General features: G+C 47.1%; 1 protein-coding gene and 1 long non-coding RNA gene across 2 annotated transcripts; one reads left to right on the top strand and one right to left on the bottom strand.

The window, feature by feature from the left end:
* Window positions 1-2,683: 2,683 nt before the first annotated feature.
* LOC129387673 (uncharacterized) lies at window positions 2,684-8,360 on the bottom strand. Its single transcript, XR_008614862.2, has 3 exons — window positions 6,510-8,360; window positions 6,109-6,224; window positions 2,684-4,281 (listed from the first exon to the last, which is right to left on the bottom strand). It is a non-coding gene; the product is annotated as an uncharacterized lncRNA (long non-coding RNA).
* Window positions 8,361-18,473: 10,113 nt separating this feature from the next.
* Window positions 18,474-23,184, top strand: LOC126541704 (uncharacterized). The gene is made up of 2 exons (XM_050188594.3): window positions 18,474-18,637; window positions 20,851-23,184. Exons 1-2 carry the CDS (start codon window positions 18,568-18,570, stop codon window positions 22,050-22,052), a joined length of 1,272 nt encoding a protein of 423 aa, XP_050044551.2. The 5' UTR covers window positions 18,474-18,567; the 3' UTR covers window positions 22,053-23,184.
* The last annotated feature ends 392 nt before the right edge of the window (window positions 23,185-23,576 follow it).

Raw genomic sequence — 23,576 nt, 5'->3', positions numbered from 1 at the left:
GCAAGAACTCGCAAGCAATATTTTTGTAACTTGTCTGGGCAGTAACTAGCGTATGTAATGCAGTCCTGTGCAAAGGATTGGGGGCCAGAGACCACATTTCCTTAAGTTTTTACTGTTTGCCCGGATGATCTCGTTTTTCTCTCGCAACTTGCGCGGATGTTCTCGTTTGAGTGCCCTGATAACGGCTCAGACTTTTGGCTCAAGGTCACTTGAAGGTCGCCGACAACGGGAACTAAAAATATTTCATGCTTAAAAGTGGGAACCCAACTTTTCAGTTGTCTAAAACGCTAACATAGATTAACGGGAGTCAGCAGTGAGTGACTTGCTTGTGGTTTGGTTCTCGCAGCACATAGTTCTCTGTTGTTTTGCCAGAAGCGATGGGCAAGAAACGTAAAAGTTACCCGATCGAGCGCTGAGCTTCTGTAAGGTAGCATGCAGAGCTAAAGCACCTCGAGCGGAGGATTTGCACGTAAATTTCGAACTCTTTTCATACATGTGTTCTTCTGCTTTACCTTTCGTCGGAGTGCGTTTATTTTTTAGCAAGACTAGCTATTATTCCCCGTAAAGCACTAACTCGAATCACAGCGTCAGTAAATACGTATTTATGGGGAAAAACACCTTATGTCAGAAAAGAATTACTAAAGATGATTAAGACTGTCAAGCCCCGGTACATTTCATGTATTCTAACCATTAAAAGAACATCAAGCATGAATCAAGACTACAATTTCCAGGGACGTGATCTTGTGGCAAGCTATGTACGCTCAGAAGATACTTCGTCATCAAGCAACAGAAGCGTCAACAGGCAGAACAACCATCGACATTATATAAGATTATATCAAACGCGAAGAACATCATAAATGAATAATTACCACAAATAGGCATACAGGAAACACCAGCGGCGCAGATAAATGTGTTATTCGCCTGCAAAAGGTTAACCCAAGAGGGAAAACAAAACAAAAAACAATAAAAATAAATGGTCAGTCTGATTTAGGACACTGATGCCGCAGGACGTCAAATCTTCGAATGAAAAAAAAATGACGATAGAAAGTACTCCCTATAAAGGGGAGGCTGTAAATGTTCCGTATTACACCAAACATGCTCAAACTTCCCCAAAAAGAAACAGCTGAACACGTACTCTTCCGAATGCAGCTGAGCCCGTCCAGTATGGAAGATGGTGCAACGAACATTTAAACACCCGACAATAAATGCTTATGTAAACCGATCTTATTGTGATAGGAATTATATGGACACTCCCGACGCATTTCTGCCGTCGCCGTTATGTTCCGCGGTCTTCTTGAAATACAGCGCAACGGGACGGCACAACAGAAAGGAAGACGAACACAGGCGTCTTCAAGGTGGTTCTCATGTTAAAATACCAACTAGCCCAGCATTCACCTTTTAAATGTTCCATGATGTTCTGTAGAAGTCCAAGTGCGATACCATCGCCGCTGCACGCCGTATTCTTTATGGGCGAGTGAAAGCGTGCTGGGGTGAGCCGACGATGGCGGCTCAATCGTTCAATCTCGCGCGCGCAAGGGAGGAAAGCGGGAAGGAAGCGCACCTAAAGCCCCTTAAACTTCGTAAAGTAGTGCCACGTACATTTTGAAGAATGCCGTCTCCTCCTCGCGTGCTCTCGCCGAGGCCGCCGCCGCGCCGCTATTGGCCTAATAGCATCACGTGGGCCCTCGCACCTTGCTTCAGCGCCATTTTCGCTCGAGAAGCGTCTACGGAGCGGCGAGGAGCGCATGTTGGCGCCGTTGCTACGCTCGAGCAGTGTAGGTGGCGCCACGGTCGAGGAGGGAGCGCGAAAGAGAGGAGAAACGAGGAGGAGTGAAGGCGGAGGAAGAGAGTGTCGCTACTTCACGAAGGAAAGTGCGCCGCCCTCCGTCGAGCGGAAGCCGCCGGCGAGAGAGGAGGGGGGCGCGTTCTACTCGGGCGGCTGCTGCGCGGCCGCGCGTGACTTATCTTGAAGCGATCTTCGCTCGCGCGAGGTGCGGGTGCAGGGAAAGGAGGGTGGGGTGCGTTCTACTCCGCGGCTGCTGCATATGGCGCAGCCACGTGGGCCTTACCCTGAAAGCGAACTCCGATGAGTACAGAGTCTACACCTGGCGACAACTTTCTGTGGCACCACGGTCAAGGCTACGGAGCCGAAGCACACTTGTGTTAGTGTGCCCTAACATGTAGTCCCCTACCGAAAACATCTGTAGACTATTCAGTGTGAATGAAAATTTACCTGTGGCTGTTTTTATGCAATTTATTTATTAATTAATCAATAAAAAGGTTGCTGTGTAGAAGGAGTTCCGTTTCACGCTCTTTCAAGTTTTGGGGTTTTCCGGCGTCCGCAGCTCTTTTCCATCACCTTCAAACAAAGATAGCGTCCTCCGGTTGCAGCTCGTCGACGTCGCCCACGGACGAAAGACCGCCGCTTGTCGTGAGTCCACCAGCTTTGTAGCCATACCAAGAGTTCTCAAACCAAAAGCTGTCCGTTGTTGCGTGCTCCAGAGTAGCGTATCGTACTGCTGCCGAGAAGTAGCGACGCCTGCCTATCGAAGCTCGACCAACGTTACTTATGGGGTAGCGTGGCGTTGTCGGCGGGCTGCAGGCATCCGGAAGACTATGGCGACCAAGCAAGGGCGAGACGATTTCTAGTGCGAAACTTGCACGGTTTATTCAAAGGTAGATGAAAGAAATTGTGAAGAGCTTAAAAGTACATTTCGGAGCCCCTTAAATAGGCTCTCTACAATCGTGGGCGGGATCTTGCTTCCGTCGACGTCACGTGACCGGCACACAAAGAGGGCCCCTCCTATTCTGGTTATACCGAGCCTGCTGAAAGGAAGAAGTCGTCCCGCCTCCTGGAATTGTAGACGCCTGTCCGCCTCTTCTGCGCGTTGCGGGTTCGTGGAAGTTCTCTAGGTCCAATTCGAGAAAAGGGTCTCTCTAAACTTGCACACCCACACACACATACACACACAAAAGAGGCCTGTACACCGCGGGGCTTCCGGCAGACAGGCAGACACTCGAAACGGCCATGGCGAATTAGAAAGTCACGCTTCATTTCGACGAGGCAGGGTGAGATGGTCGGTTGAAATTCTTTTCAACGCGTGGTGCCAGACGCTAACCCTAACACCGTACAGGACAAGAAACTGGTGTACAACGTTTACGCGCAAGTAAGGAAAAACAACCCACAGCTATCTGGGAGGGCCACATGTCGGAAGGTCAGCTAGCTCACTGGTGTTAGCGAACGCAGTGTCTTTCGGATTAAGCTCGACATAAACAGTGGCACCTTGAAGTCGCCGTGCGCAAGCACCTGCGTCTCCCAGCCATAAATGCCCGTGCAAAAACCGGGAGGACAAAGCTGCAACTTCGTGACAGCTTCTCCCTCGCAGCTCTACGAAGAAAAGTGCATCAATACTTTCTGCAAAATGAAATTCCGACAGCTGCAAAACTCGCTGAAGATGTCGCCAGTGGCAGTGACATGAACATGCCTAAATGAGCGTGCGAACGATGCAAAGGATTCTTAATGATATCGGCTTTTCCTTTCGCAAACTGAAACGAAATCGTGCGCTCTACGAGAAAAACGACGTCATCATGTGGCGACGGCAGTACCTGGGTACCATATGAGAACTTCGCGCTGAGGAACTGCATGTACGAGAGTCGGTCCATTTTATGAGTTTTGACGTGTGTATACGAATTGGTAAATTTTTATTCACCCAGCAACCTATACCATGAAAACATTGTTCCCGAGACGCAACAGACACGACGCGCGTTTGGCTGCAAAGGCAAAGAGAGGGGCCGCTGGCTGCAATTATACGTTGAATCGTAGAAGACGCATCGTCACGTCCAGCCCAATACTCTTCAGTAAGGACACAGTAGCGTCCAAGCTTTCGGTACTCGCGATCGAAACAAGCGTTCGTGCTTGCCAGTTCTGTACATGCATTATCTTACTTCAGGGGAACGCGCATTAAAGTGGAAGTTACAAACGTCGCCGTTTTTTGCAGCCTCACGTCGTGCATCATCACATTTCGACGGTAGCAATGCCGCTCGCGGCACTCACCTCGCCAGTGTTTTTATGATGCTTAAATGATATGCCTTGCTTGTTGGGTAGCACCAACAAAAGGCCCCTGCACATTGTTTGACCATATTAGCTGAACAGTTCCGTTTGTCTCATTGCTTCTCATAGCTTGCGAAAATGCGGTGTTTGTAGACGTGCTTCAATTAATGTTTATTGTTTGTTTGTTCTTGCAGACCTAAAGCATTTCTGACATCGGATGGTTGATGACTCTGGAAGAAAACAGATAGAAAATGAAATGTCAACATGCACAGGACTTTCCACTTTTTGAGCAGAGATAGCTCAAGCAGTTTGTCTTCTACTGCCGCTACTACAGTTTTTTTTTTTTTTTTTCTGCCACGTAGTGCAACCCACATGATGTGTCATGAGATCACTGGAATCGCTGTTTTACAGCGAAGCTGTTAAGAGTTATGCAACGTTTCTTTTATTTCTTTTTTCTTTTTTTTCCCTGTTGCAATGAAAGGAAAGCTATGGAGACAAAGCAGACACAAGCAACAGTGCTTCTGAAAAAAAACGGGGCCACACTTTCATCCCCGTTAGTTGAAGCTTATTTACCCACCGTAGTTGCTCAGTGGCTATGGTGTTGGGTTGCTGAGCATGCACGAAGGCGAGGCATCGAATCCCGGCCGCGGCGGCCACGTTTCGATGGGGGCGAAATGCGAAAACACCTGTGTACTTAGATTTAGGTGCACGTTGAAGAACCCTAGGTGGTCTAAATTTTCGGGGTCTCCCACTACGGCGTGCCTCATAATCAGATCATGGTTTTGGCACGTAAAACCTCATAATTTAATTTTAATTGAGCTTATTTGCAACAGCTAAATTGGAAAAAACGCACCAATGAATGAATGAACTTGACTTATTTTGCGGCTTTTCCCCTACTGCGTCATGGGCAAACGCGAAACCGTCGCACGTGGATGCTGCGTCGATTGAGTGTCTGTTACGAGAAACAAAATGCGCTGTCAAACGCTGCCGGACTACTTGGCACGAAATACACATGCCCAGAAGCTGCGCCACCGTAGCTTTCCCTTCACTGCCATAAAAATTGATTCGACGTTGCAAACTGACGGCGTTGAAAAAAAAAGTGTGTGTGCGTTTGTGTGTGTGTGTGCGCGTGCGTGTGTGTGCGTCTGTGTGTGTGCGTGCGTGCGTGCGTGTGCGCCTGTGTCTGTCTGTCTGTGCGCGTGCGTGTGTGCGTGTGCGTGTGTGTGTGCGTGTGCGTGTGCGTGTGCGTGTGCGTGTGCGTGTGCGTGTGTGTGTGTGTGTGTGTGTGTGTGTGTGTGTGTGTGTGTGTGAGAGAGAGAGAACTTTGATTTGCAACCAGTGCAACGCAAGTCCTGTACATTTGTTGAATGTTATATATGAATACATATGGCTGAAATGCGTTCACAAAAGAACCAACTTGTGAAGTGTCTGCTACATAGTTATGTAATTCTATAATGCTATATGTGATTAAGCTATGTATAACATTGATGAAATGTCAGAAATAATTATAGAAACATGCAAGTTGCAAACATGATAGAAGATTCAAAACTCACAGGGTCTCTTATATTATCCCTAATACGACTTAAAGGCGAAAGCCCAAGTGCCGATGCATTAAAGACGGACGCACGACGTACACATCTCTATTAATTCGCTTAGCCATCAATCTTTTTCGCTTACTCATCCTCTTTATTCGCTTAGTCATCCACTTAATTCATCGTCTATGTCGCTTAGTGATCCCTCTTAATTCGCTTAGCCATCCTCTTAAATCGTCGTCATCAATTTTAATTCTATTGCATTTCACTCGCCCGAGTCATCCACTTAATTTGCTTAGTCATCAACTTAATTCGCTTTATCATCCTTTTAATTCGCTTTATAATCCATTTTTATCATCCATCTTGCTAGCTTACGGGGGGTATGAGCCATTGATGATAATAGTTTTTGTACCTTTCGTGTCGTCTATGCGTCTTCGCTCAAGGGCTTTGAAGGTGGACTGAACGATGAGACATGTAAGGTTTTCGCCTTTGTAAACTTTCCCTTTGTATCAGCCAGCAACGCACCTTGCGTGGGAGCCCCGAAGCAGCCGTAAGACCAGGCAGATACAGTGCCCTCTAACCAGGGCTTCGACGCGCAGCCGACGTCGGTGACGAATCCTCCTTAAAGGCATCACTAAGCCCTTCTCCGGCGTCGGTAGAGCCGGCACAGGATACAGGAACATGCGTCACATGTAACGCAGACTATACATGTACAGAGCTTGGATATAGTGCCACATATGACATATGACAAGCCTCTGGTATAGCGAAGGAATTGCACCGAATACAGTGAAGCGTTAGCGAATAATTTTATTGGGTGTACTATATATATATATATATATTTTTTTTTGTTTTCAGGAGGTAGTACAGCTTTTAAACAGAGCCATCTGCGAAATCAGTGCGAGTACGCTGAATTAGAGAGAGCTTACACTTTTTACGTCAGGTCGCTCCGGCTATGTGGGCTTTCGTGCGGTCACAAACCATTCCCGCTTTTCTTTCGATACCGGCCAGCTACATCCCGCAAAGGATCCTCGTCAGCCGACACCCAGAGATGGTCTTGAAGTGTGACTGATTGTTTGAAACAGCGGTGAGATTACGCCTGACCCTCGACGCCTCATCTATCTCCCGGTTTCTCGCCGTCAAACACGAGACATGACCTCAAAATCTTGATAACAAAAGGCACCGTCGCAGAGCCGTGATGTCACGCTAGTAAACCGACGCTCCCCTTGCGGTTTCCCGCCTTCAATGTAATAGGGGGCTGCCAGTCTGCTATCGTTAAACGTCACGGCTCTAAGCTCGCACTTCTTTCACATATCAAGAAAGCGTCGCCACACTCCACACAAGTGGCCTTGAACGGCCGACATCCCCGCGGATTCAACAGCCAAAACACGCACGCGGAACACCACCGCAAACTCAGTACGAATGTTGTTTCAAAGCCTTGTCCGGGTCAAATGAGTGGTGCCTACTTGAAGGTAATACATATGTATATGTGAGCGGACAAAATTTGATATATCAATTTACAGCCGACCTGCAGGTGTTACGACGTTTACAAGGGTTCAGCAAAAGTCCTACTTTCACAACTTAGTGGTATACTTCAACGCGGTGTATAATACATCGATTTTGTTCGCTCTATAGATGCATTGCTAGATGCCGTTTACAGAATTGTGATATAGCTTTTTTCTTGCTGAAGTGCGTATAGTTGTAAACGCCGTACATTAGGGTTTCCCTCTTCAATGCCGAAAGGCTCTGAGGGTAAATAAATAAATAAATAAATAAGTACTCAGTTTTTAAAATTTTGCAATTTTCAACAATATTATAAAAATTCACGGCCCTAATAATGATACGCTTCGTGCAGTAATTAAATCTTATTTTTTATTTTAAATGCGACATACCTCATCAAATTTGGTGCAGTGGTTGCAGAGAAAAACCGTTTCTCCGTTTTCATGTATTTAGATGCGTTAAAGCTTCCTCGTAAAGAGTAAAAAAATAACGTAATGCGTAGAAGACAAGTGTCTCCAGAAGTGCAAAAACATCCTCCTGCCTGCTAAGCAAACGAAACCAAACATAAAAAAAATTGCCAGAGGGGATTGAAACGAGGAATCGTATGGCCCCAATGTGCGATCTTGCGGCGCTGCCAGGTACAAAGGAGCGCCAAAGCTTAGCGATAGGAGGCGTTCCGACTGAAGGCCACATATTCCAGACTCCATAAATTCACTTCTGGAGCGAACTGCGGTAGTGAACAGCCTCGGCGCTCAAAAAAAAAAAAAAAAAATCACTCCTCTCAGAATACTGCCCGTCATTTACAAGCCTCAATTCCCCCCTTTCAAGTGAAGCTGTTGATCTTACGGCATTCAGCGCAACGCCCGCAAGTCGACGGCGTTTTAATGCGAAGCATTCTTTGCCTCCCGCCAGGCACTTTGTGGCAGGCGTACGTTCCTGTCTCGCATCGTTTCGGGCCTCTTCAATAACGAGAAAAAAGTTCACGTGTCCGAAAGCGCGATCGAACGTTTGACTCGTTCCCACTACAGCAACCCGATGCTCCAACCGTTACGATCGCACGCATACACCTTTCGCGCCAACGCCAGCCGCATCTTTGAGACGACCTGCGCAAGCGCCACGTCTCATGGCACGAGCGAAGGCACGGCAGTTTGCATTAGGCCGCAGACTCGCCACTGTCTTTCCTGTGCGTCACGAGCGAGAACATGCCAGTTGCTCCCACTCAGCCTTGAGGCAGCTAACGCTTTGAGACGCTGTGTTGGACTGCACCGCTTTCGCCAAAGGCCTACATTCCCCAGTCCCTTTTACTCGCAGCCGATAACGCCACGAAGACGCTGTGCGACATTGAGCTGTCTTCGGGATCGGCCCACTTCGTAACAGAGCAGCAACTTTTCTTCGCCGGAGTGAAAAACTCGCGTTGCGTCCATCTTTAAGAGATGATTGGAGACCTTAATGCTATTCGCAAACTGTCTTACGGTTGGTGGGTAATTGCCGATATATTTTGTACGATGATTGTTCTGAAAGGTGGCACACACCAAGTGACACATATTCAGTGACGCAGGTTGCAATCAAAGAGGTTTATTGAAGAGCGGAACGTTCCTGGACATTGAAGATGTCCGGTGACCCATGTTGGCGTCGAATAGGTTGAAGAGCGGCTCGTATATCCACTGGAGTCATACCTGGCAGTCGCCTCACTTGGAGTCTTCATGCGCAGCAGGTATGTGCTGAAAAATGTATAGTAGTAATACACCAATCCTTTGCAAACTTGATCTGTTCATAACAAATATACAGCCTTCTCGTTTACAGGCGGGTGTTATGAGTACAATCACCAGCGATCATAATAGTGTGTAATCTATGTTGACATAATAATGCACTAAGCACAACAAAAACACAACCGGCGGCGCCCTTTCAAGAAATAACGCCTCACACATTGAAAACTTTTCGACAGAAATTTCGAAATTTTGATTGGAACGGAATATTGAAAGAAAGCGATCCTGACTGCTTATGATAGGTTTTTAAATTATTTTCTTTCACTATACAACGCTTCATTTCGCCGCAAGTGTTTACGAACATTATTACTGACTTCGGTATGCTGTACAAAGTGTATTTTCCGGGAGGCCGGAGCTAGTCAAGCTGCGTCTCAGCTTTTTCTCCCAGCCTTTCTCATCTTCATGACGAAAAATAAAGGAACTGTTAATTGTTGCTGTTGTTGTTTTGTGAAGGAGTTTCTCTTCAAATTGCTTCCCGGTATCGTCACCCATCCCCAACTCCTCATTTGCATCATGCTTCGTATTCCGCACAAGATCACCAGAGAACACAGACCCTTCCAATGTCCCGGCCTGTCATCAATAACACGCGGCCGTCCACAGGATAGTGTCTTTATAACGCTTATTTTCATGATCTTGGTCTTTTTGATGACTCGCTGTCGTCGTTCCTTTCCGAGCTTTGCCTTGTTTGTCATAGTTTCATGCATTATTAAACTGCCGTTCTCCTTCTTTTCCTTTTGCATTTACATTGCGCTTTGTTGTATCTACTCTCTTCTTTTCACAGTTGTTATTTTTATTCATTGTTATTTATATATTATATTCCCCTGCAGTGTTCTTGTTTTTTGTTTTTGGATATTAATTTATGCGTGCGCCAGCACTCAGCTTAGGGTTGTTCCTTCGATTGATTGATTGATTGTAGAGCGCAGTGGGGAAGTGGTAAGTGTGACGAAATGCGAGGCACGTGGAAAGAAGTCATGGTTCCCGCACCTATATATTAAAACTCAGTGTTGTGTCTAAATAATATGACTGTTGGAATATTAGTTTCATAGTTTCAGAAGGAAAAACATAGGCTAGCGTCCTTCAATGTGCGAGAACCTCGGAGCAAAATCTGCTTCCAGAAATGACTGAGGAATACGAAATAAAATAGACCGGCAGATAGAGAGAAATGTAAGAAAGAGCGTCTATGGTTAGCTGCCCTGCTCTGGGGAAGGGCAACAGAACGGGGAGAGAAAAAGGAAGGCGGTGAATGTGTACACGGGAGCAGACATTCGGTCAAAGGCGCCCGTGCATGCCAGTCGTTTTCAAAAAACACAAAAGCGCCACCAAAGCTTTCTGGGCCGATGATCGATTGGGACAGCGTTCCAGTAAAGGCTGCACGGTGTTAGATACGGGACCTTTTCCTGAGCCTCCTTCGAGTTCACCAGACCACATCGAATCGCGCCACATCTAAGTGAGGAACGCAGAAGCAGATCTACCCCGTTCCCGAGGCGCGGCACGTGCAAACGAGTTGGCGTCCCCCGCCTCGTGCGCCGCATGTGGAGCTATTCACTGCTTGAATCTTCTCGAAAGTGTAGCGAGAGCCTGGCACTGTTCCAGGTAACGTGGATCCCGAGGCAAGACGGCTGTAATGCACCGTGAAGCCCTGGCAGCAATCCCCCCATCCGCCTTTGTGAAGGCAGTTGCAGACCGGGAAGGCAATACCGCAGAGAGTAGCAAGCCTTCGGAAAATTGGGGCCCAAGGAGCGACCCTGTGCGCCGGGTGTGACACAATCGCACGGGCGCCTACCATAGGCCGAAAATGACGACAACTGAGCGGGCTCGCCGATTGGCCGAACGTGACGTGACTTCGAGACACCGAAGGGCTTAAAAGCCAGAGACCGGGAGCAGCAGTAGAGCATTCCTTCATTCATCTCTTTCGAGCTTCTTGCCACGGGCCGCAGCGTCCGAGTTGCTGCCGGCCCGTAATGACTTTATGACTGTTAATTTCTTTGTACTCTCACTGTAAATAATGTAAATAAACCTCCAGTTTTTCATCCCGATGTCCTCCTCAACGTCGGCCAACTCCCGCGCCCTACGGCAAGGTCCAGCAACGGTCAGTGCACGATCGTCTAGTCGCCGCAATGCATTGGACATTGATTGTCTTTGTATAAGAACATCGACTAACAGGTGGAGTAAGAGAATTACGAAACTAACTGATAAATATGATGTTAACAGCGTGAACAACGGCAGGGAAAATGGTGTTAAACATAATGCAATGGAGAAGAAGACATCTATATGGAACTATATCTAACAACCAAAGAATGACATCAAAAGAGAAAAATTTTTTGATAATTGAAAGAGCTTTTCACTGCTCTTCGAAGACAGGTCAGGATGTCCCAGAACACGCTGTTATTGAAGAAAATTTGCCAACCAATACGATACTTTCGTAGCGTGTGGAAATAGCGCAGAAACCATCAAACTTGTTTTGTTAGTGTGCCGAGGTGCCCATGCAGAGGTAACTGAGTAAGTATAGTCACCCTGCGTGAGATATTGGGCATTAAAGATAACAGATGATAAGTTATTGAATCTGCATTGGAGAATAGTAAAAGATGTGGTAGGATAGTATTTGGGGTGAAAAGGTAGGCGACAGACATAGTGAAAATACTTTATTTTTTAAAGAAAAAACATTTGGTTTCACGGCTTGTTAACAAGAAACATGGACATTTAGACCGATAAAAACGCAGAATAAAGGTAAAAGTCGTGTGCTTGGTGGTATCGGCCACCACCCGGTTGCATAACAATCGTCCGTCCGTCCGTCCGTATATATGCTCATGAAAGACATTGCACGTAGACTCCTCGTAACGTTACCTCGCAAGCAAACACATCTTTTTCGAGTTCATGACGTCGAAGAAGTGCATTTATCTTTGACAGGTTATGTATTGAAGGTCGGTACATGGAAATGTCAGGTAATGAGTTACAAGGTGCTACGCCGCTCCAAGCATGCCTGTTCATTTCCCGCCAATTAGGGAACGTGCACCACCTCTTTTCGGCGCATTCATTTTCTTCGTGAGGCAAGCATGGGTTCCGGGAAAGAACATTCACGCAAGCATTGTTCGCACCTTGGAATAAGACAGTTGATTGGAAAACAACGCTTTGAAGCTGTACTATCGGTATATCAGTGGGCCTGGCGCACGATGCTAAATCTCGTGCTCTCCTTTGTCCAAGTGTTCGTGGATGTACGCAGGCCGAGCGATGGAACACTTAGGTCGCGCTTGGTTTGCTACGGCTCATCAACCTTCTATGAATCCGTGATGCCTCGTCCGATTGTCCGGCTAACACCTTTGCTGACGCCATCACGTCACATCGAAAAGATGCAAGCAGCATTTCGACCAGATCGTCCCTTTGGCATGCCAATGACACCGGCGACATCGTGGGAACCGCATAAAAGCCGAAAACGGCAACGCGGGAAGATCAGTGGGCTCGGTGGCAGCGGCCGGCGCACGATGCTAAATTTCGTGCTCTTCTATGTCGAGGCTAGTGAGAAATGTTCATTTGCCAAGTGCGCAAAGAAGTAGTTCTGTAGGCCTTATAATGCTGCTGAGCCCACTGTGTCTGCAGTCTTGTCGCGAGTCGTTTCATGTCACCCACTTCTTCCTTTTTTACTCGCAAGTTAGCGGTGATGTCGAGGAGAATTCCGGTAGGGATGAGCTAGACCAAATCCTCGAAATGGTCGCTGCAATTAAGACTTCATTGACTTCTTTAGAAAACGGACTGCAGAGTGTGCAGCGTAGGCTATCAAAAGTGGAAACAGCATTGTCTACATTAGAGCAGTATCATGAAAAGTTGACGAGTGTGTAGCAACAGTCAGTGCAGTGCGCACGGTGGTCAACCAAATTAACAAAAAAATTAACTTAGAGAACCGCAGTCGCAGAAATATCATTGTCTATGGTTTGAAGGAAACTGCTCGTGAAGATAAGGTGTCACTCGAACAAAGAGTGTCAAATGACGTCATCAATAGCATTCTGGGCATCGAAGTACGTTCACAGCGTGTTCACAAAGTTTGACCTAAAAAGAAAACTAAGAGCGTCCAGTTATCTCGCTTTTATGATTTTACAGAAACATTAATCAGTTTTGCACAATGCTTTGAAGTTTAAAAACAGTAACATATTTATATCGGAAGATTACTCGGTGGACGTTCGCGAGAAGTGCAGTAAGCTGTGGCGGTCAGCCAAAGATTATCGTGCTAATGATTAAAAAGTGACCCTAGTACTATACAAACTGAAAGTGAATAATGAACTGTACGTATGGGATTATCGGGGAAAATAAGGGAATCGCGGTAAGACTGGCCGGTACAGGGAGACACTGTTACGCGTAGTAATGATTCACCCTACTGGTGTAACGAAAATGTTGCACCGCGCAAGAGTGACAGACTGTAACTAACGATGTGTGTGCCCTTATGTGCTATCTCTTCACCCCATCTTTCATCCCCCCCCCCCATCCCGCTCCCAAGTTTAGGGTAGCAAACCGGTTAAGCTAAACTGGTTAACCTCCCGGCCTTCCTTCTCCACTTTTTCCTTCCTTCCTTCCTTCCTTGCACCACTGTCGTTACTCTGTTTCTATGCCCGTAGCAGTGTTAATAAAACTGATAAATAGAGGAAATAACACTACTGCATTCTCCGGTTGTTATTATATTTACTGAAACTTGGCTCCGTCCAGAAATCCAGGATTCAGAAATGCAGTGCCGCTCTCGCATACATTGCTGTGCACTGAACGAAACAGGCGCGGAAGGGCTATCGCGATGAAAAATCGCCAACATTTACAGCGAGAAACTGGCATAGCAAAACAAGAGAGTACCTGGTGTTCCGTTAAGCTTAATGACTACTCACTCTTAATAGGGGTTATCTCCAGATTTCCAAGAGCGCCTGAGGAATATCTGCCACGCGTGCATGATTACTTGCACAGTATAAAACTAATTCTCGTACTAAGACGCTATTAACAGGTGGTTCTAACTTATATGACACAAACTCGCCGTTGGTACCAACTCGCCGTTGCTACAAAAGAAAAGCACAGCTGCGAGCAACTGTTACATATAATGTTATGTTTTTCATTATCCCAAATTGTCAAAAAACTGGAACGGGTACAGGGACTACTTCTTCAGTGCTGGCTCTGGCTCCCATGTCAGGATCGTTATCAATGGATACTAGCATAGAACAAGGTGTCTCGGATCATAAATTTTTTGTGCTGACAATTCCTAACTTAGACATTAGCGCCACTAGTAACGATAAATGTTTGCGTATACCAATTAAAGACGACAACCGAGCTGCTGATGAGGGCATACTAAGCTATTTAGAGGAGGTGTTAGATGATTTTTCGCTTGGTCCTTTCGGCAGTGCTAACTAACTACGGTTGAAATTAAAATAATCAGTCATACATTGCAAAAAAAAGTTTTATACCGACAAAACTCAAGAGAACTAAGCGAAGGTCCCTTTGGATGACGCACGACATAATTTAAACAGAAGCTGAAAAGAAAGAGGAAGAATAACCACAAATATATAGCTGAGCTCTCGCGAAATTTAAGTCAGAAATTAAAATTGCAAGAAAAAATTTATTTCCGAGTACCTTAACGAGCTTTATGAAGAACAAACCGCAAGGGTTTTGAAGATATACTTATCGAAACCAGACGACAGTGTTAGTAGACTCGAAACTGCCGAGTCAGTAGTCATAAATTAATGCATTATGCGAATACGTTCAACAATTATGTTCAATCAGTGTATATGACTTTGGCTGAGGCTGATGTCTTTATGCCAGAGATTGTCATTACAGAAATAGGTGTGTTGAACTCACGTTTGAAAATCTACAAAAAAGGCTCTGGATCTCGATAGTATATCCAGTACGTGTCTGAGACAATATGAGCAGCAGTTAACTTCCTTCTTTTACATTATTTTTACCGAGTCACTCAGAACAGTTATACTTCCCGCGGATTGGTTATGCGCTAGAGTGACCCCCATTCTTAAAGAAGGAAAGGAAACGCTTGTAGTAAAATACCGGCCCACATCACTAACAAGTTACTGCTGCGTTTTGATGGAGCACATCCTTAGCAAACAAACCACGACGTGTTTAGCACAAATAATCTGTCATACCTAAGGCAACGCTGCTGTAGAAAATGGCTATCGACAGTTTTTAGAGATAACAAAAGATTTCGCTTGAGTAATTACTTCTCGATTCCGAACTGATGCAATATTTATCGATTTCTTGAAGGCATGTAATCGAGTCGTACATTTCAAACTAATTGGGAAGCTTAGGTCTACTGGTATAGACTCAAAATTAATAGCACGGATTACTGCCTATATGTCGATTTGTGCGAATTTTGTCCCCATGAATAATGTTAAATTAGCTTTGCTTGACGTGTACTAAGGTGTACCGCAGGGGTGGGTCTTGGGGCCATTGTTGTTTCTCATATATGTTGCTGGGCGTTGCGACTTGCGTTGAGGATGACGCAAAAGTGTGGCTGTTCGCCGACCTTGAGGTGGTGCGTACCTGTGTGCGGCAGTACAGATGACCAGAATCAACTAAACTCGTAACTATCGATAAAGTCGCTCGATACGTGGGGTACGGAAATTAACATCCATAAAACAAATCATATTAGTAGACGCCATGAGAAGTCGTTGATTACATTTTATTATAAATTGATGCGCTCGTGATATAAAACGAACAGACGCTATAACATATTTGGGTATAACCATTTCACGTAGGTTAAAGTGGGAAGTTCACATTGAGAACATATGCCCTAAAGCATTCAAAACAATCGGGTTCTTCACGAAGGAAGTTGGCAGCGGCCACCTGCCTCTGTCAAGATAACAGCATACAAAACATTAGTGCGACGAATTCTCGAGTACGGTAGTATAGTTTGGAACCCTCGTAAGGTATAGGTTACATATCGGTTGGAAAGCATCCAAAATCAGGCACTACAGTTCACTTATGCTAAGTATTCTCGCCACTATAGCATGAGTGCTCTTCGAAATGTAGCTGGAATATCTACTCTTGATTGTGCACCATGAGCGACTGCAATGACGTTCCTTCTCATGCTTTATAACGATTGTGCCTGCATAGATAAACACGAGCACTTGAAACCGCCCCATTGCCCCTGAGGCCATATGTCACCCGCTGCGACACATTCAAGTGCTCCTTTGTTTCTTTTATCTGTAGAGATATTGAACGCGCTGTCACTGAAAGTTGCCGAAACAGACTCTGTATACAACTATGTAATGAAAGTGGAATAATACCTCCTCACATAGTAGAAAGTGCTATGTTCTGCTCTTTGTTTGTATGTTTGGTAAGCTTGATAGTGGCCGCCTATATCTTGGCGCCATTTGACGTGCATTTTTTGTTAACGAAGCGTAATTATTTGTTTGCTGTACCTGTTGTTTGTTGTTGTTGTGCAAATATGTTTACCTAATGTGCTTCTATGTGCGCTTCATAACCCACTTCCTGTAACAACCTGTGTAAGACTGCCAGTTTTTGTCAAATACATAAAATAAATAAATATGAGGGACACCGTAGTCGAAGGCAATAGATTACACCTCCCCCCCCCCCCCCCGGCTATTTAGGGCTTCTAACCGTGCACCTAAATTTACGACATAATTTTTTTTTTTATTCGAGCTATAGAAGCGAATCTTTTCTCATCCTCAGCGGATACAAATATGCCAGGAAAGGTTCTACGTGTATACGATATGGATTCCCCATTCCAGTGTGCATAAATTTAGTATTCCGCAATCGAGAAACAACTAATATAATATCTTAAAGCATGCACGCTTTCTTATATGTAGCCGCCTGCTTATATAATGCATTCTGTCAGCCACATTTCTTGCAAAACTGCGAAAAAATGCATTGCAAGAAATGTTGCAGGTAAATTGCTCTTTCACCAATCAGGTGTTTCCTTTAGAATGACCCACACGCTACACGGACCAAGCACTGGAGTGGCAGTATACTTCATCAATCATCAAAGTGTTGCCTTTGAACTTTCGCTGCTGCTTACTTCCCGAAGCCGGAAATTAGACTTGGATGCCAAAACAAGCGGGGATAAAGTTCGAAAACACGGGCTTTGTATTCGAGCAAGGACGATCCTATCTATCGCATTCACTATCTTGTTACATAAAGGCTTCGGTTATTTCAAGCTTGTGTGCATAAAAGAAAATGAAGAAGAAGCAGAAAAAAACACAGCCAGGGTCGCGCACACGTGATTGCGGAAGTGAACCGATAATAGCGCATGCATCACACTAGCGCTTGTTGTGGACACGTCGCTGCAAGCTTGAAGTGTTCTCACCAAGCGGGTTCCTTTTTTTCCTGGTTGCGAAGAGCTCTTGCGCAAGGACCGCTTTGCGCGAGGCGCATGCTGCAGCCTCGTGTGCAGAACAAACTCGGCGAGAAAGACAAGGCGAGCGTGCTCGAATAGATGGAAAATGAGTGTGGCACAATGTCCTCTGACTTTGGCGCGTTCCCCTGCACGACCCTTTCACTGCCACTTCCGACAAAGACGATCGCACTTCCCTAGACGCCGTCACCGGCATAGGAATGCGTCTGTCGCGCAATAACCGTTCTGATGAATTCGCGTGTCATTGTACTTCACTGCTAAAGTTAGGGCCCCAGTTTTCGCGGAAAAAAAAAACAGCGAACGTTCTAGTTGAAATAGAAAACTTAAGCTATAGCAGAGCCACAATCGCAATTATCAATGACGTAAAAATATATGTTAATGGCTGTGATTATAAATTGTTATGAGTCTGTTTGTTCAACCCTGAACGTGTGTCTTAAACATAAGCTAATGCGCAGTGCGTTTGCTTTTCTGCATGTTGGTTCATCGCGCCCTCTCTCCTTTTTTTGCATTATAACTATTTCTTTTTTCTGAGTGTTAACAAGCGTGGTGACGAAGTAATCTTAATTAAATTATGGGGTTTTGCATTCCAAAACCACGAGCTAATTACGAGGCACGCCCTAGTGGGGGACTCCGGAAATTTGGATCACCTGGGGTTCCTTAACGTGCACCTAAATCTAACTACACGGGTGTTTTCGAATTTCGCCCCCATCGAAATGCGTCCGCCGTGGCCGGGATTCGAATCCCGCGACCTCGTGCTTAGTAGCCGAACACCATAGCCACTAAGCAACCACGGCGGGTGACATAGAAGTAAGACGTATTGCCTATAGCTATAGACTGTAAATGTTAGAGGCCCGAGCGCTCGTGGCCTCATAAATTAGACGGAACCACAGTCAAACGCGTGCGCTTATACTAAAAAAAAAACGTCAGAAAAACACGACAACACCTTTGCGTGCGCGAGAACGCCACCTCTATGATGTTACCGACAAACGGGCGAGCTTGCAAACCCTCTTAGTGACCCGGAGAGCGGCTTTTTCGTTTTCAAAACGCGTCACTCGTTCAATCGGCTTATCGCCACGCGGGCATGGTGGATCTGTCTCCTTTCATTTTCCTGCTGTTGTCGCGCGTCTGTTACAAGCCACACGCGAGAATGAGTGCCGGAAGAACGTGAGGGCGCGCTTCACCCGATCCAAGAGCGATATGGGGGGGGGGGGGTTAAACGAGACAAAACGAAAAAAAGAAAAGAGCGATCTCGTCTCCCTCGCGCTCATCGCGTGCGTGCGATTAATCGCGCTTGCGTGACGAGGTCGCTTCTGGGAAAGCGCGCGCGCGGGACGCTTATCTGTGGCGGCCGCGAGGAAAACCGCTCCGAGCACCATGCGACGCGTCTCCCTGCTCCCCCTGCTCTGGCTCGCCGCCGGCGCTGTCTCCGCACAAGAACAGCATGGTGAGCAGCAACCATACGTACCCGCCGTGTCTGCGAATACTGCGACAGTATGCGCGCGTATGTGTGTGTGTCACCGAGTCTCGAACTTACATATACGAGCAGAAGACGCGGGGAACGATTTCGGCGTGCGTTTATAATGGCACCAACGACGACACCTAACGAGGTTCCTGCAAGCAAGTTTTTAAAGCAGCCGCCAACGGATTGCAACAGGTGGTAACAGTCGAAGGAGCCGTTTTCCGGAGGCGCCGCAGGTCGTGTCGTATACGTCTAGTCGTGCCGCGTGTGTCCCCTTACGCGTCAAACGATGCAGTATACGATAGTTACTGACTGACTGTCAGCTCAGAATAAGAAAGAAAATCAACACAGCAATTAAACAGGAAGAGACAGAGGCGAAAAGAAAGCGGGCGGAAAGGAAAGTTTCATTTTTTTTTTTTTCGATTCTGGTTTTTTTAACTTCATCGTCGTCTCTTCGCGCTTATAATTTGCTGCGTTACACTGCTGCGTGATTATCAGTGTTTAGGGAACACCAATCATCTAAACGATCACCTGGTGCCCTCGTCAGTAACAAATTGCATGACGTAAAAGTAATAAGTCGTGTCTGGCACTTTGTGTCTCGTGTATACTGACACGGCAAACTTTGAACACAGTGAAACCACACGAACGTATAGCGACAGCGCGATGCTCAACCATCGCCGCCTGGAGAACAGATCGCGACGAGATGTCGATTTTGTGTTGCACACATGCGCCACGCGATGGGGCAATCGGGCGCAACTATCGGCCCGGCAGATCGATCGCCACCGATGGAAAGGTACCATCGTGCGGTTCTCGCTACGTCCTCACGCCAGTTTTTCCAGTCAACCTTCGCGTTCAACAGCGCGTGAATGGTTTAATAATGGCAATGCGCTAATCGCGGAAAGCGTATATAAGAACGCAGAAACGGTATGGGCGTGAACCTCAAAATGCGCGCCTCCAGGCAACTCAAAAATTTCATTGATTTGCCTCGTATATAAAGTGCGCCTAGATGACGTGGCAACCACCCTCACCTGCTCGGTATACTGGAGAAATGCAACGCTTTTTCAAATGGCAGCGGAGACCGTTAACTGGCAGCGTTTGCAGACCGATTGCACCTATACAAGCCACCGCGCCTTGGAAGCAGTGCGTGCGTGGTTTCATAATTGGAGACCTTCGAGGAAAAAAGAATGTACGGAAACCAGACCGCACGGCTGCGTATACATTCCGGCGTGCTTTTAGAAAAAAGTGCGTGCGTATAATAAACACGTCCTGTGTACGAAACAGGAGAGTGGTGACGCCAGCATAGCTTCGTGGCAGTTAGTTTGAAGTAAAACGTGTAGTGCATTCAGAGAGAACTGTATAACGCACGCGGTGTCACGCATTCGGGCAAGCTTGTTGCGAGATTGGCGAAGTACGTTCAGTAAAGTTCGCCTTGAGCATTGAAATACAAAGTTGAGCCTGAGGTGCGACCGCTGATTGTGTGAACTTAAAATGTGTGCGCGGAATTTAAAAGGAGGAGAGGGGGAGGGATCGTAAGCTTCGGAACGCCTAGCAATAATTATTAATTGCTAACACCGCTTGGCTGTCTTCTTGCAAGAAGACTTTTTGAGTGGCTGTCTATATGTATAGTATGTCGGAATGCCGACACAAACCGAAAAGAACCCCAAGGGTATCGCGATGTTATCATAGAGAAATATGATGTTATCGAGCAAATGTAGCGGTGGTGTTGGCAGTGAGCGCGAAACTGTTTTTCAGTCGGAGTAACTCACACGCGGGCGCGATAAGTGTCTCGCGAGAAGCCAAGGACGCTGGGAAACCACTCGCACGAACTTTCAATTTTGTTTTCTTGTGTTTTGTTGTCCTTATACTGATCCGAAGTTTCTTATCACGAGTGTGACGTAACAGGGGTACTCGCATATATAGAGCATGGCTTGTGCATACTTGGGCCTCCTGTCTCTAGGTATTACTCTTTATTGTTTTTGCGTTTCTTCATCTTGTAAATTTGTTTTGTTTGCTGTTGTTCTTAATACACAGCGACAATATTTTTTCTTTGTCATTTCCGTCGTTTCACTTTGCTGTGTCCTAAGTAAAAGTATTGTTCTGGCATTTGCGTTATGGTGGGGAAGAATCCCCAGCAGCCAAATTCATGACGTCGTACACCTATGGTTAACAACAAAAACAACACGAACCTTTACCTGCAGGAGAGCGACGCACGTGGGGAGTGTACCTGACGGCCGCGTCGCAGAAGCAGAGCGGCAAGTACAGGCTCCTGGAGCTCAACTGGTACGGCCTACCCTCGCACCTTCAGGACGTCGCTTCCGTGCACCTCTTCAACACCGATCCGCACGTGGCGGCGCACAACGTCAGCTGGAATCCGCTCGAGTCGTACCGCGCCGCGGGCCGCGACGGACGACGCACGACGGCGGTGCCCTTCCCTCGCTTCAACTGGACCAGTCTGACGACGGACGAGTGTCTGGGCTTCTGGGCGGTCCTCTCGACTCCCGAGAGCCCCGTGGCCTCGACGTCCTGCCTGAGGGCGCGACCTCGCTGGATGCGACAGCACTGCCGCGAGCTGGGCCACTTGCGCTTCGTCGACCTCTTCGTGCCGGGCACGCACAACTCCGCCATGTACGACACCGCTTCGCCGGACCACGTGACCATCTTCGACCACTTCCTGCTCAACCAGGAGGAGACCATACTGAACCAGCTGCTGTACGGCATCCGGTCGCTCGACCTGCGGGTCCAGGAGAGCCGCGGCGAGTTCTGGATCACGCACGACCTCATCAAGGGCCAGCTCACCGTGCGCGACGTGCTGCGGCAGGTGCGCCAGTTCGTCGAGGAGACCGGGGAGCCCGTGCTGCTGGACTTCCACCGCTTCACGACGGGATTCCGGAAGCGAGATCCGCAACCGCACGAGAACCACGTGCGCCTCGTGCAGCTCATCACCGAAGAACTGAGAGGCCTGCTGCTGTTCCGCAACGCGACGAGGGTTCCCCTCGCCGACATCCTGGACGGCTGTCGGGACAGCGCGTCCCTCGGCCCGAAGGTGCTGTTGTGCTACAACCACCCGTACCACGGCCCGGGCGTCGAGTTCACCGGCTTGGGCGTCAAGCACCTGTGGGCAAACACGAAGGACCTGTCGACGCTGCAAAGCTTCCTGGACGAAAAAGTGTGCGAGCCCACGTTCGGCACGCCCACGTCCGCCATGGCGCAAACGACGGCGCAGCTGCCTTTTCTCAAGAGCAACCGCAAGATGGCGCAGGAGGTCAACTTGCACGTGACGCGTTGGTTCAGGGAGAACTGGTGGCGCTGCGCCAACCTCGTGGCCACCGATTTCTTTCTCGGCACCGACATGATAAACGTCGCCGTAGAGTCAAACTTACGCAGGGCTCGCGATAGTTGACGAGCCCTTTGGCGCGTTAGGCGAACAACATGTGCCTAGAGGGCCGTTTTGAGTTCTGACCTAAAGAGCGAATTCCAAGAGAGTGATCCGCGCGTCGGGTTTCCGGTTTCGCGAGGACAGCCGCTTCACTATAATTATTAGTTGAATGTACAGGACGTGAACTCCAAGGGAAAGCATCTCTTCAATATATTCCAGTGTACACAGCAGCTTAATTTTGACCAGGCTCACGGCCTAGCCTTTCCACAATAGAAGCGGATCTGAAATGCCCATTCGGCTAACTCTCGTTTCTTTTTGTTTTCGTTAAAATAATGCTGAAGCCACATTACATCTTGAACGCCAAAAAGGTGTTTTTAACAGGGGGCGGGACCCTGTGTGGATCGTCGTGTTATATTTGCAGTCGGCTCAAAGGTGATGCTGATCGACCTTTCCGGCAGCTGTAACAAAAGTTTAAAGAAAGGGAAAGCGAGCACGTGTAGCCTTTTGTAAGCCAAATGAATGACCGGTAGCTTGTACATAGACTGAACAAAATATACTATATAGGTCTACTACAGGCGTTAGCAAAGCACCCACACGATGCAAATGCGATAGTCATCAACATCGTTCTCAAATAAAAAATTATGCGCATATTTGTCTTTCCTTAGATAAGGGCATCCCTTCAATGACTGGTTGGTTTATTAGGACCTATAGTTGTAAACGTTGGCAGTTGCAGGGTTCTCCGCAAAGTCTATGTTATCCGGTAATTAACTGATGATAACGTGAGGCGTAATGAAGGCATTCCGGCAATACCCCCTTTTGCTGCAGACACGTGTGATAACCCAATGGCAAGGGCCGGCGCCTAGCTCCATCAGTACGCACGGCTTTCCGACTTCTGAAGTGCGGTTTCGTCGATAATGTCTTTCGGCGCGAGCATGGTATTGTCGGTTGGACGCTTGCCACCAACGCCCTGCCCGCCTCAACACAAACGCAAGACGTGGCATACATCGAACAACCTGCTCTAACACATAATGCTGAATTATTACGACAGCGCACACGTTTGCGCGCAAGCCCACAGGGGAAATTTTTCGCTGTTTGACTGAGAAAGCACGCAAGGGAGGGAGCTATTTACAGGAAATAAAAGATGCTTGCCTGTATATACTTCGGCGCACACGCCACTATGTACCGAACAATATTTAGGCTGTATACTACCTATTACTTTCTGTGTATTGACGGCACGTACGATTCATTTGTCATTTGAGCACGAGTTAGGAGTCGACAAGGGCTCTGTATGCTGGAGTTGAAAGATCCGTGTTTTGTTTCTTGGTACCCAAGAACACCTCTTTCTGTTATTTACTTCATTTCTCTTTTTATTTTATTTTTCTGAAAGGAGGCGTTTCATTACACCATCTCTACGTGATCAGCACAGTTTACCATCACACACTATTCAGGATCGGTCCACTTTACTCGGCAAAATGACCAAGCAGACGCACCAAACCCCGAGAAATGTGTGTGTGAACTCCAGCGAGAATATTCAGGTACTTTTGTTGT

The sequence above is a fragment of the Dermacentor andersoni genome, chromosome 2 (genome assembly GCF_023375885.2).
Source record: "Dermacentor andersoni chromosome 2, qqDerAnde1_hic_scaffold, whole genome shotgun sequence".
NCBI classification, from domain to species: Eukaryota; Metazoa; Arthropoda; class Arachnida; order Ixodida; family Ixodidae; genus Dermacentor; species Dermacentor andersoni.
Note: the sequence above shows the minus strand (reverse complement) of the source record. Positions and strands in the feature narration are given on the sequence as shown.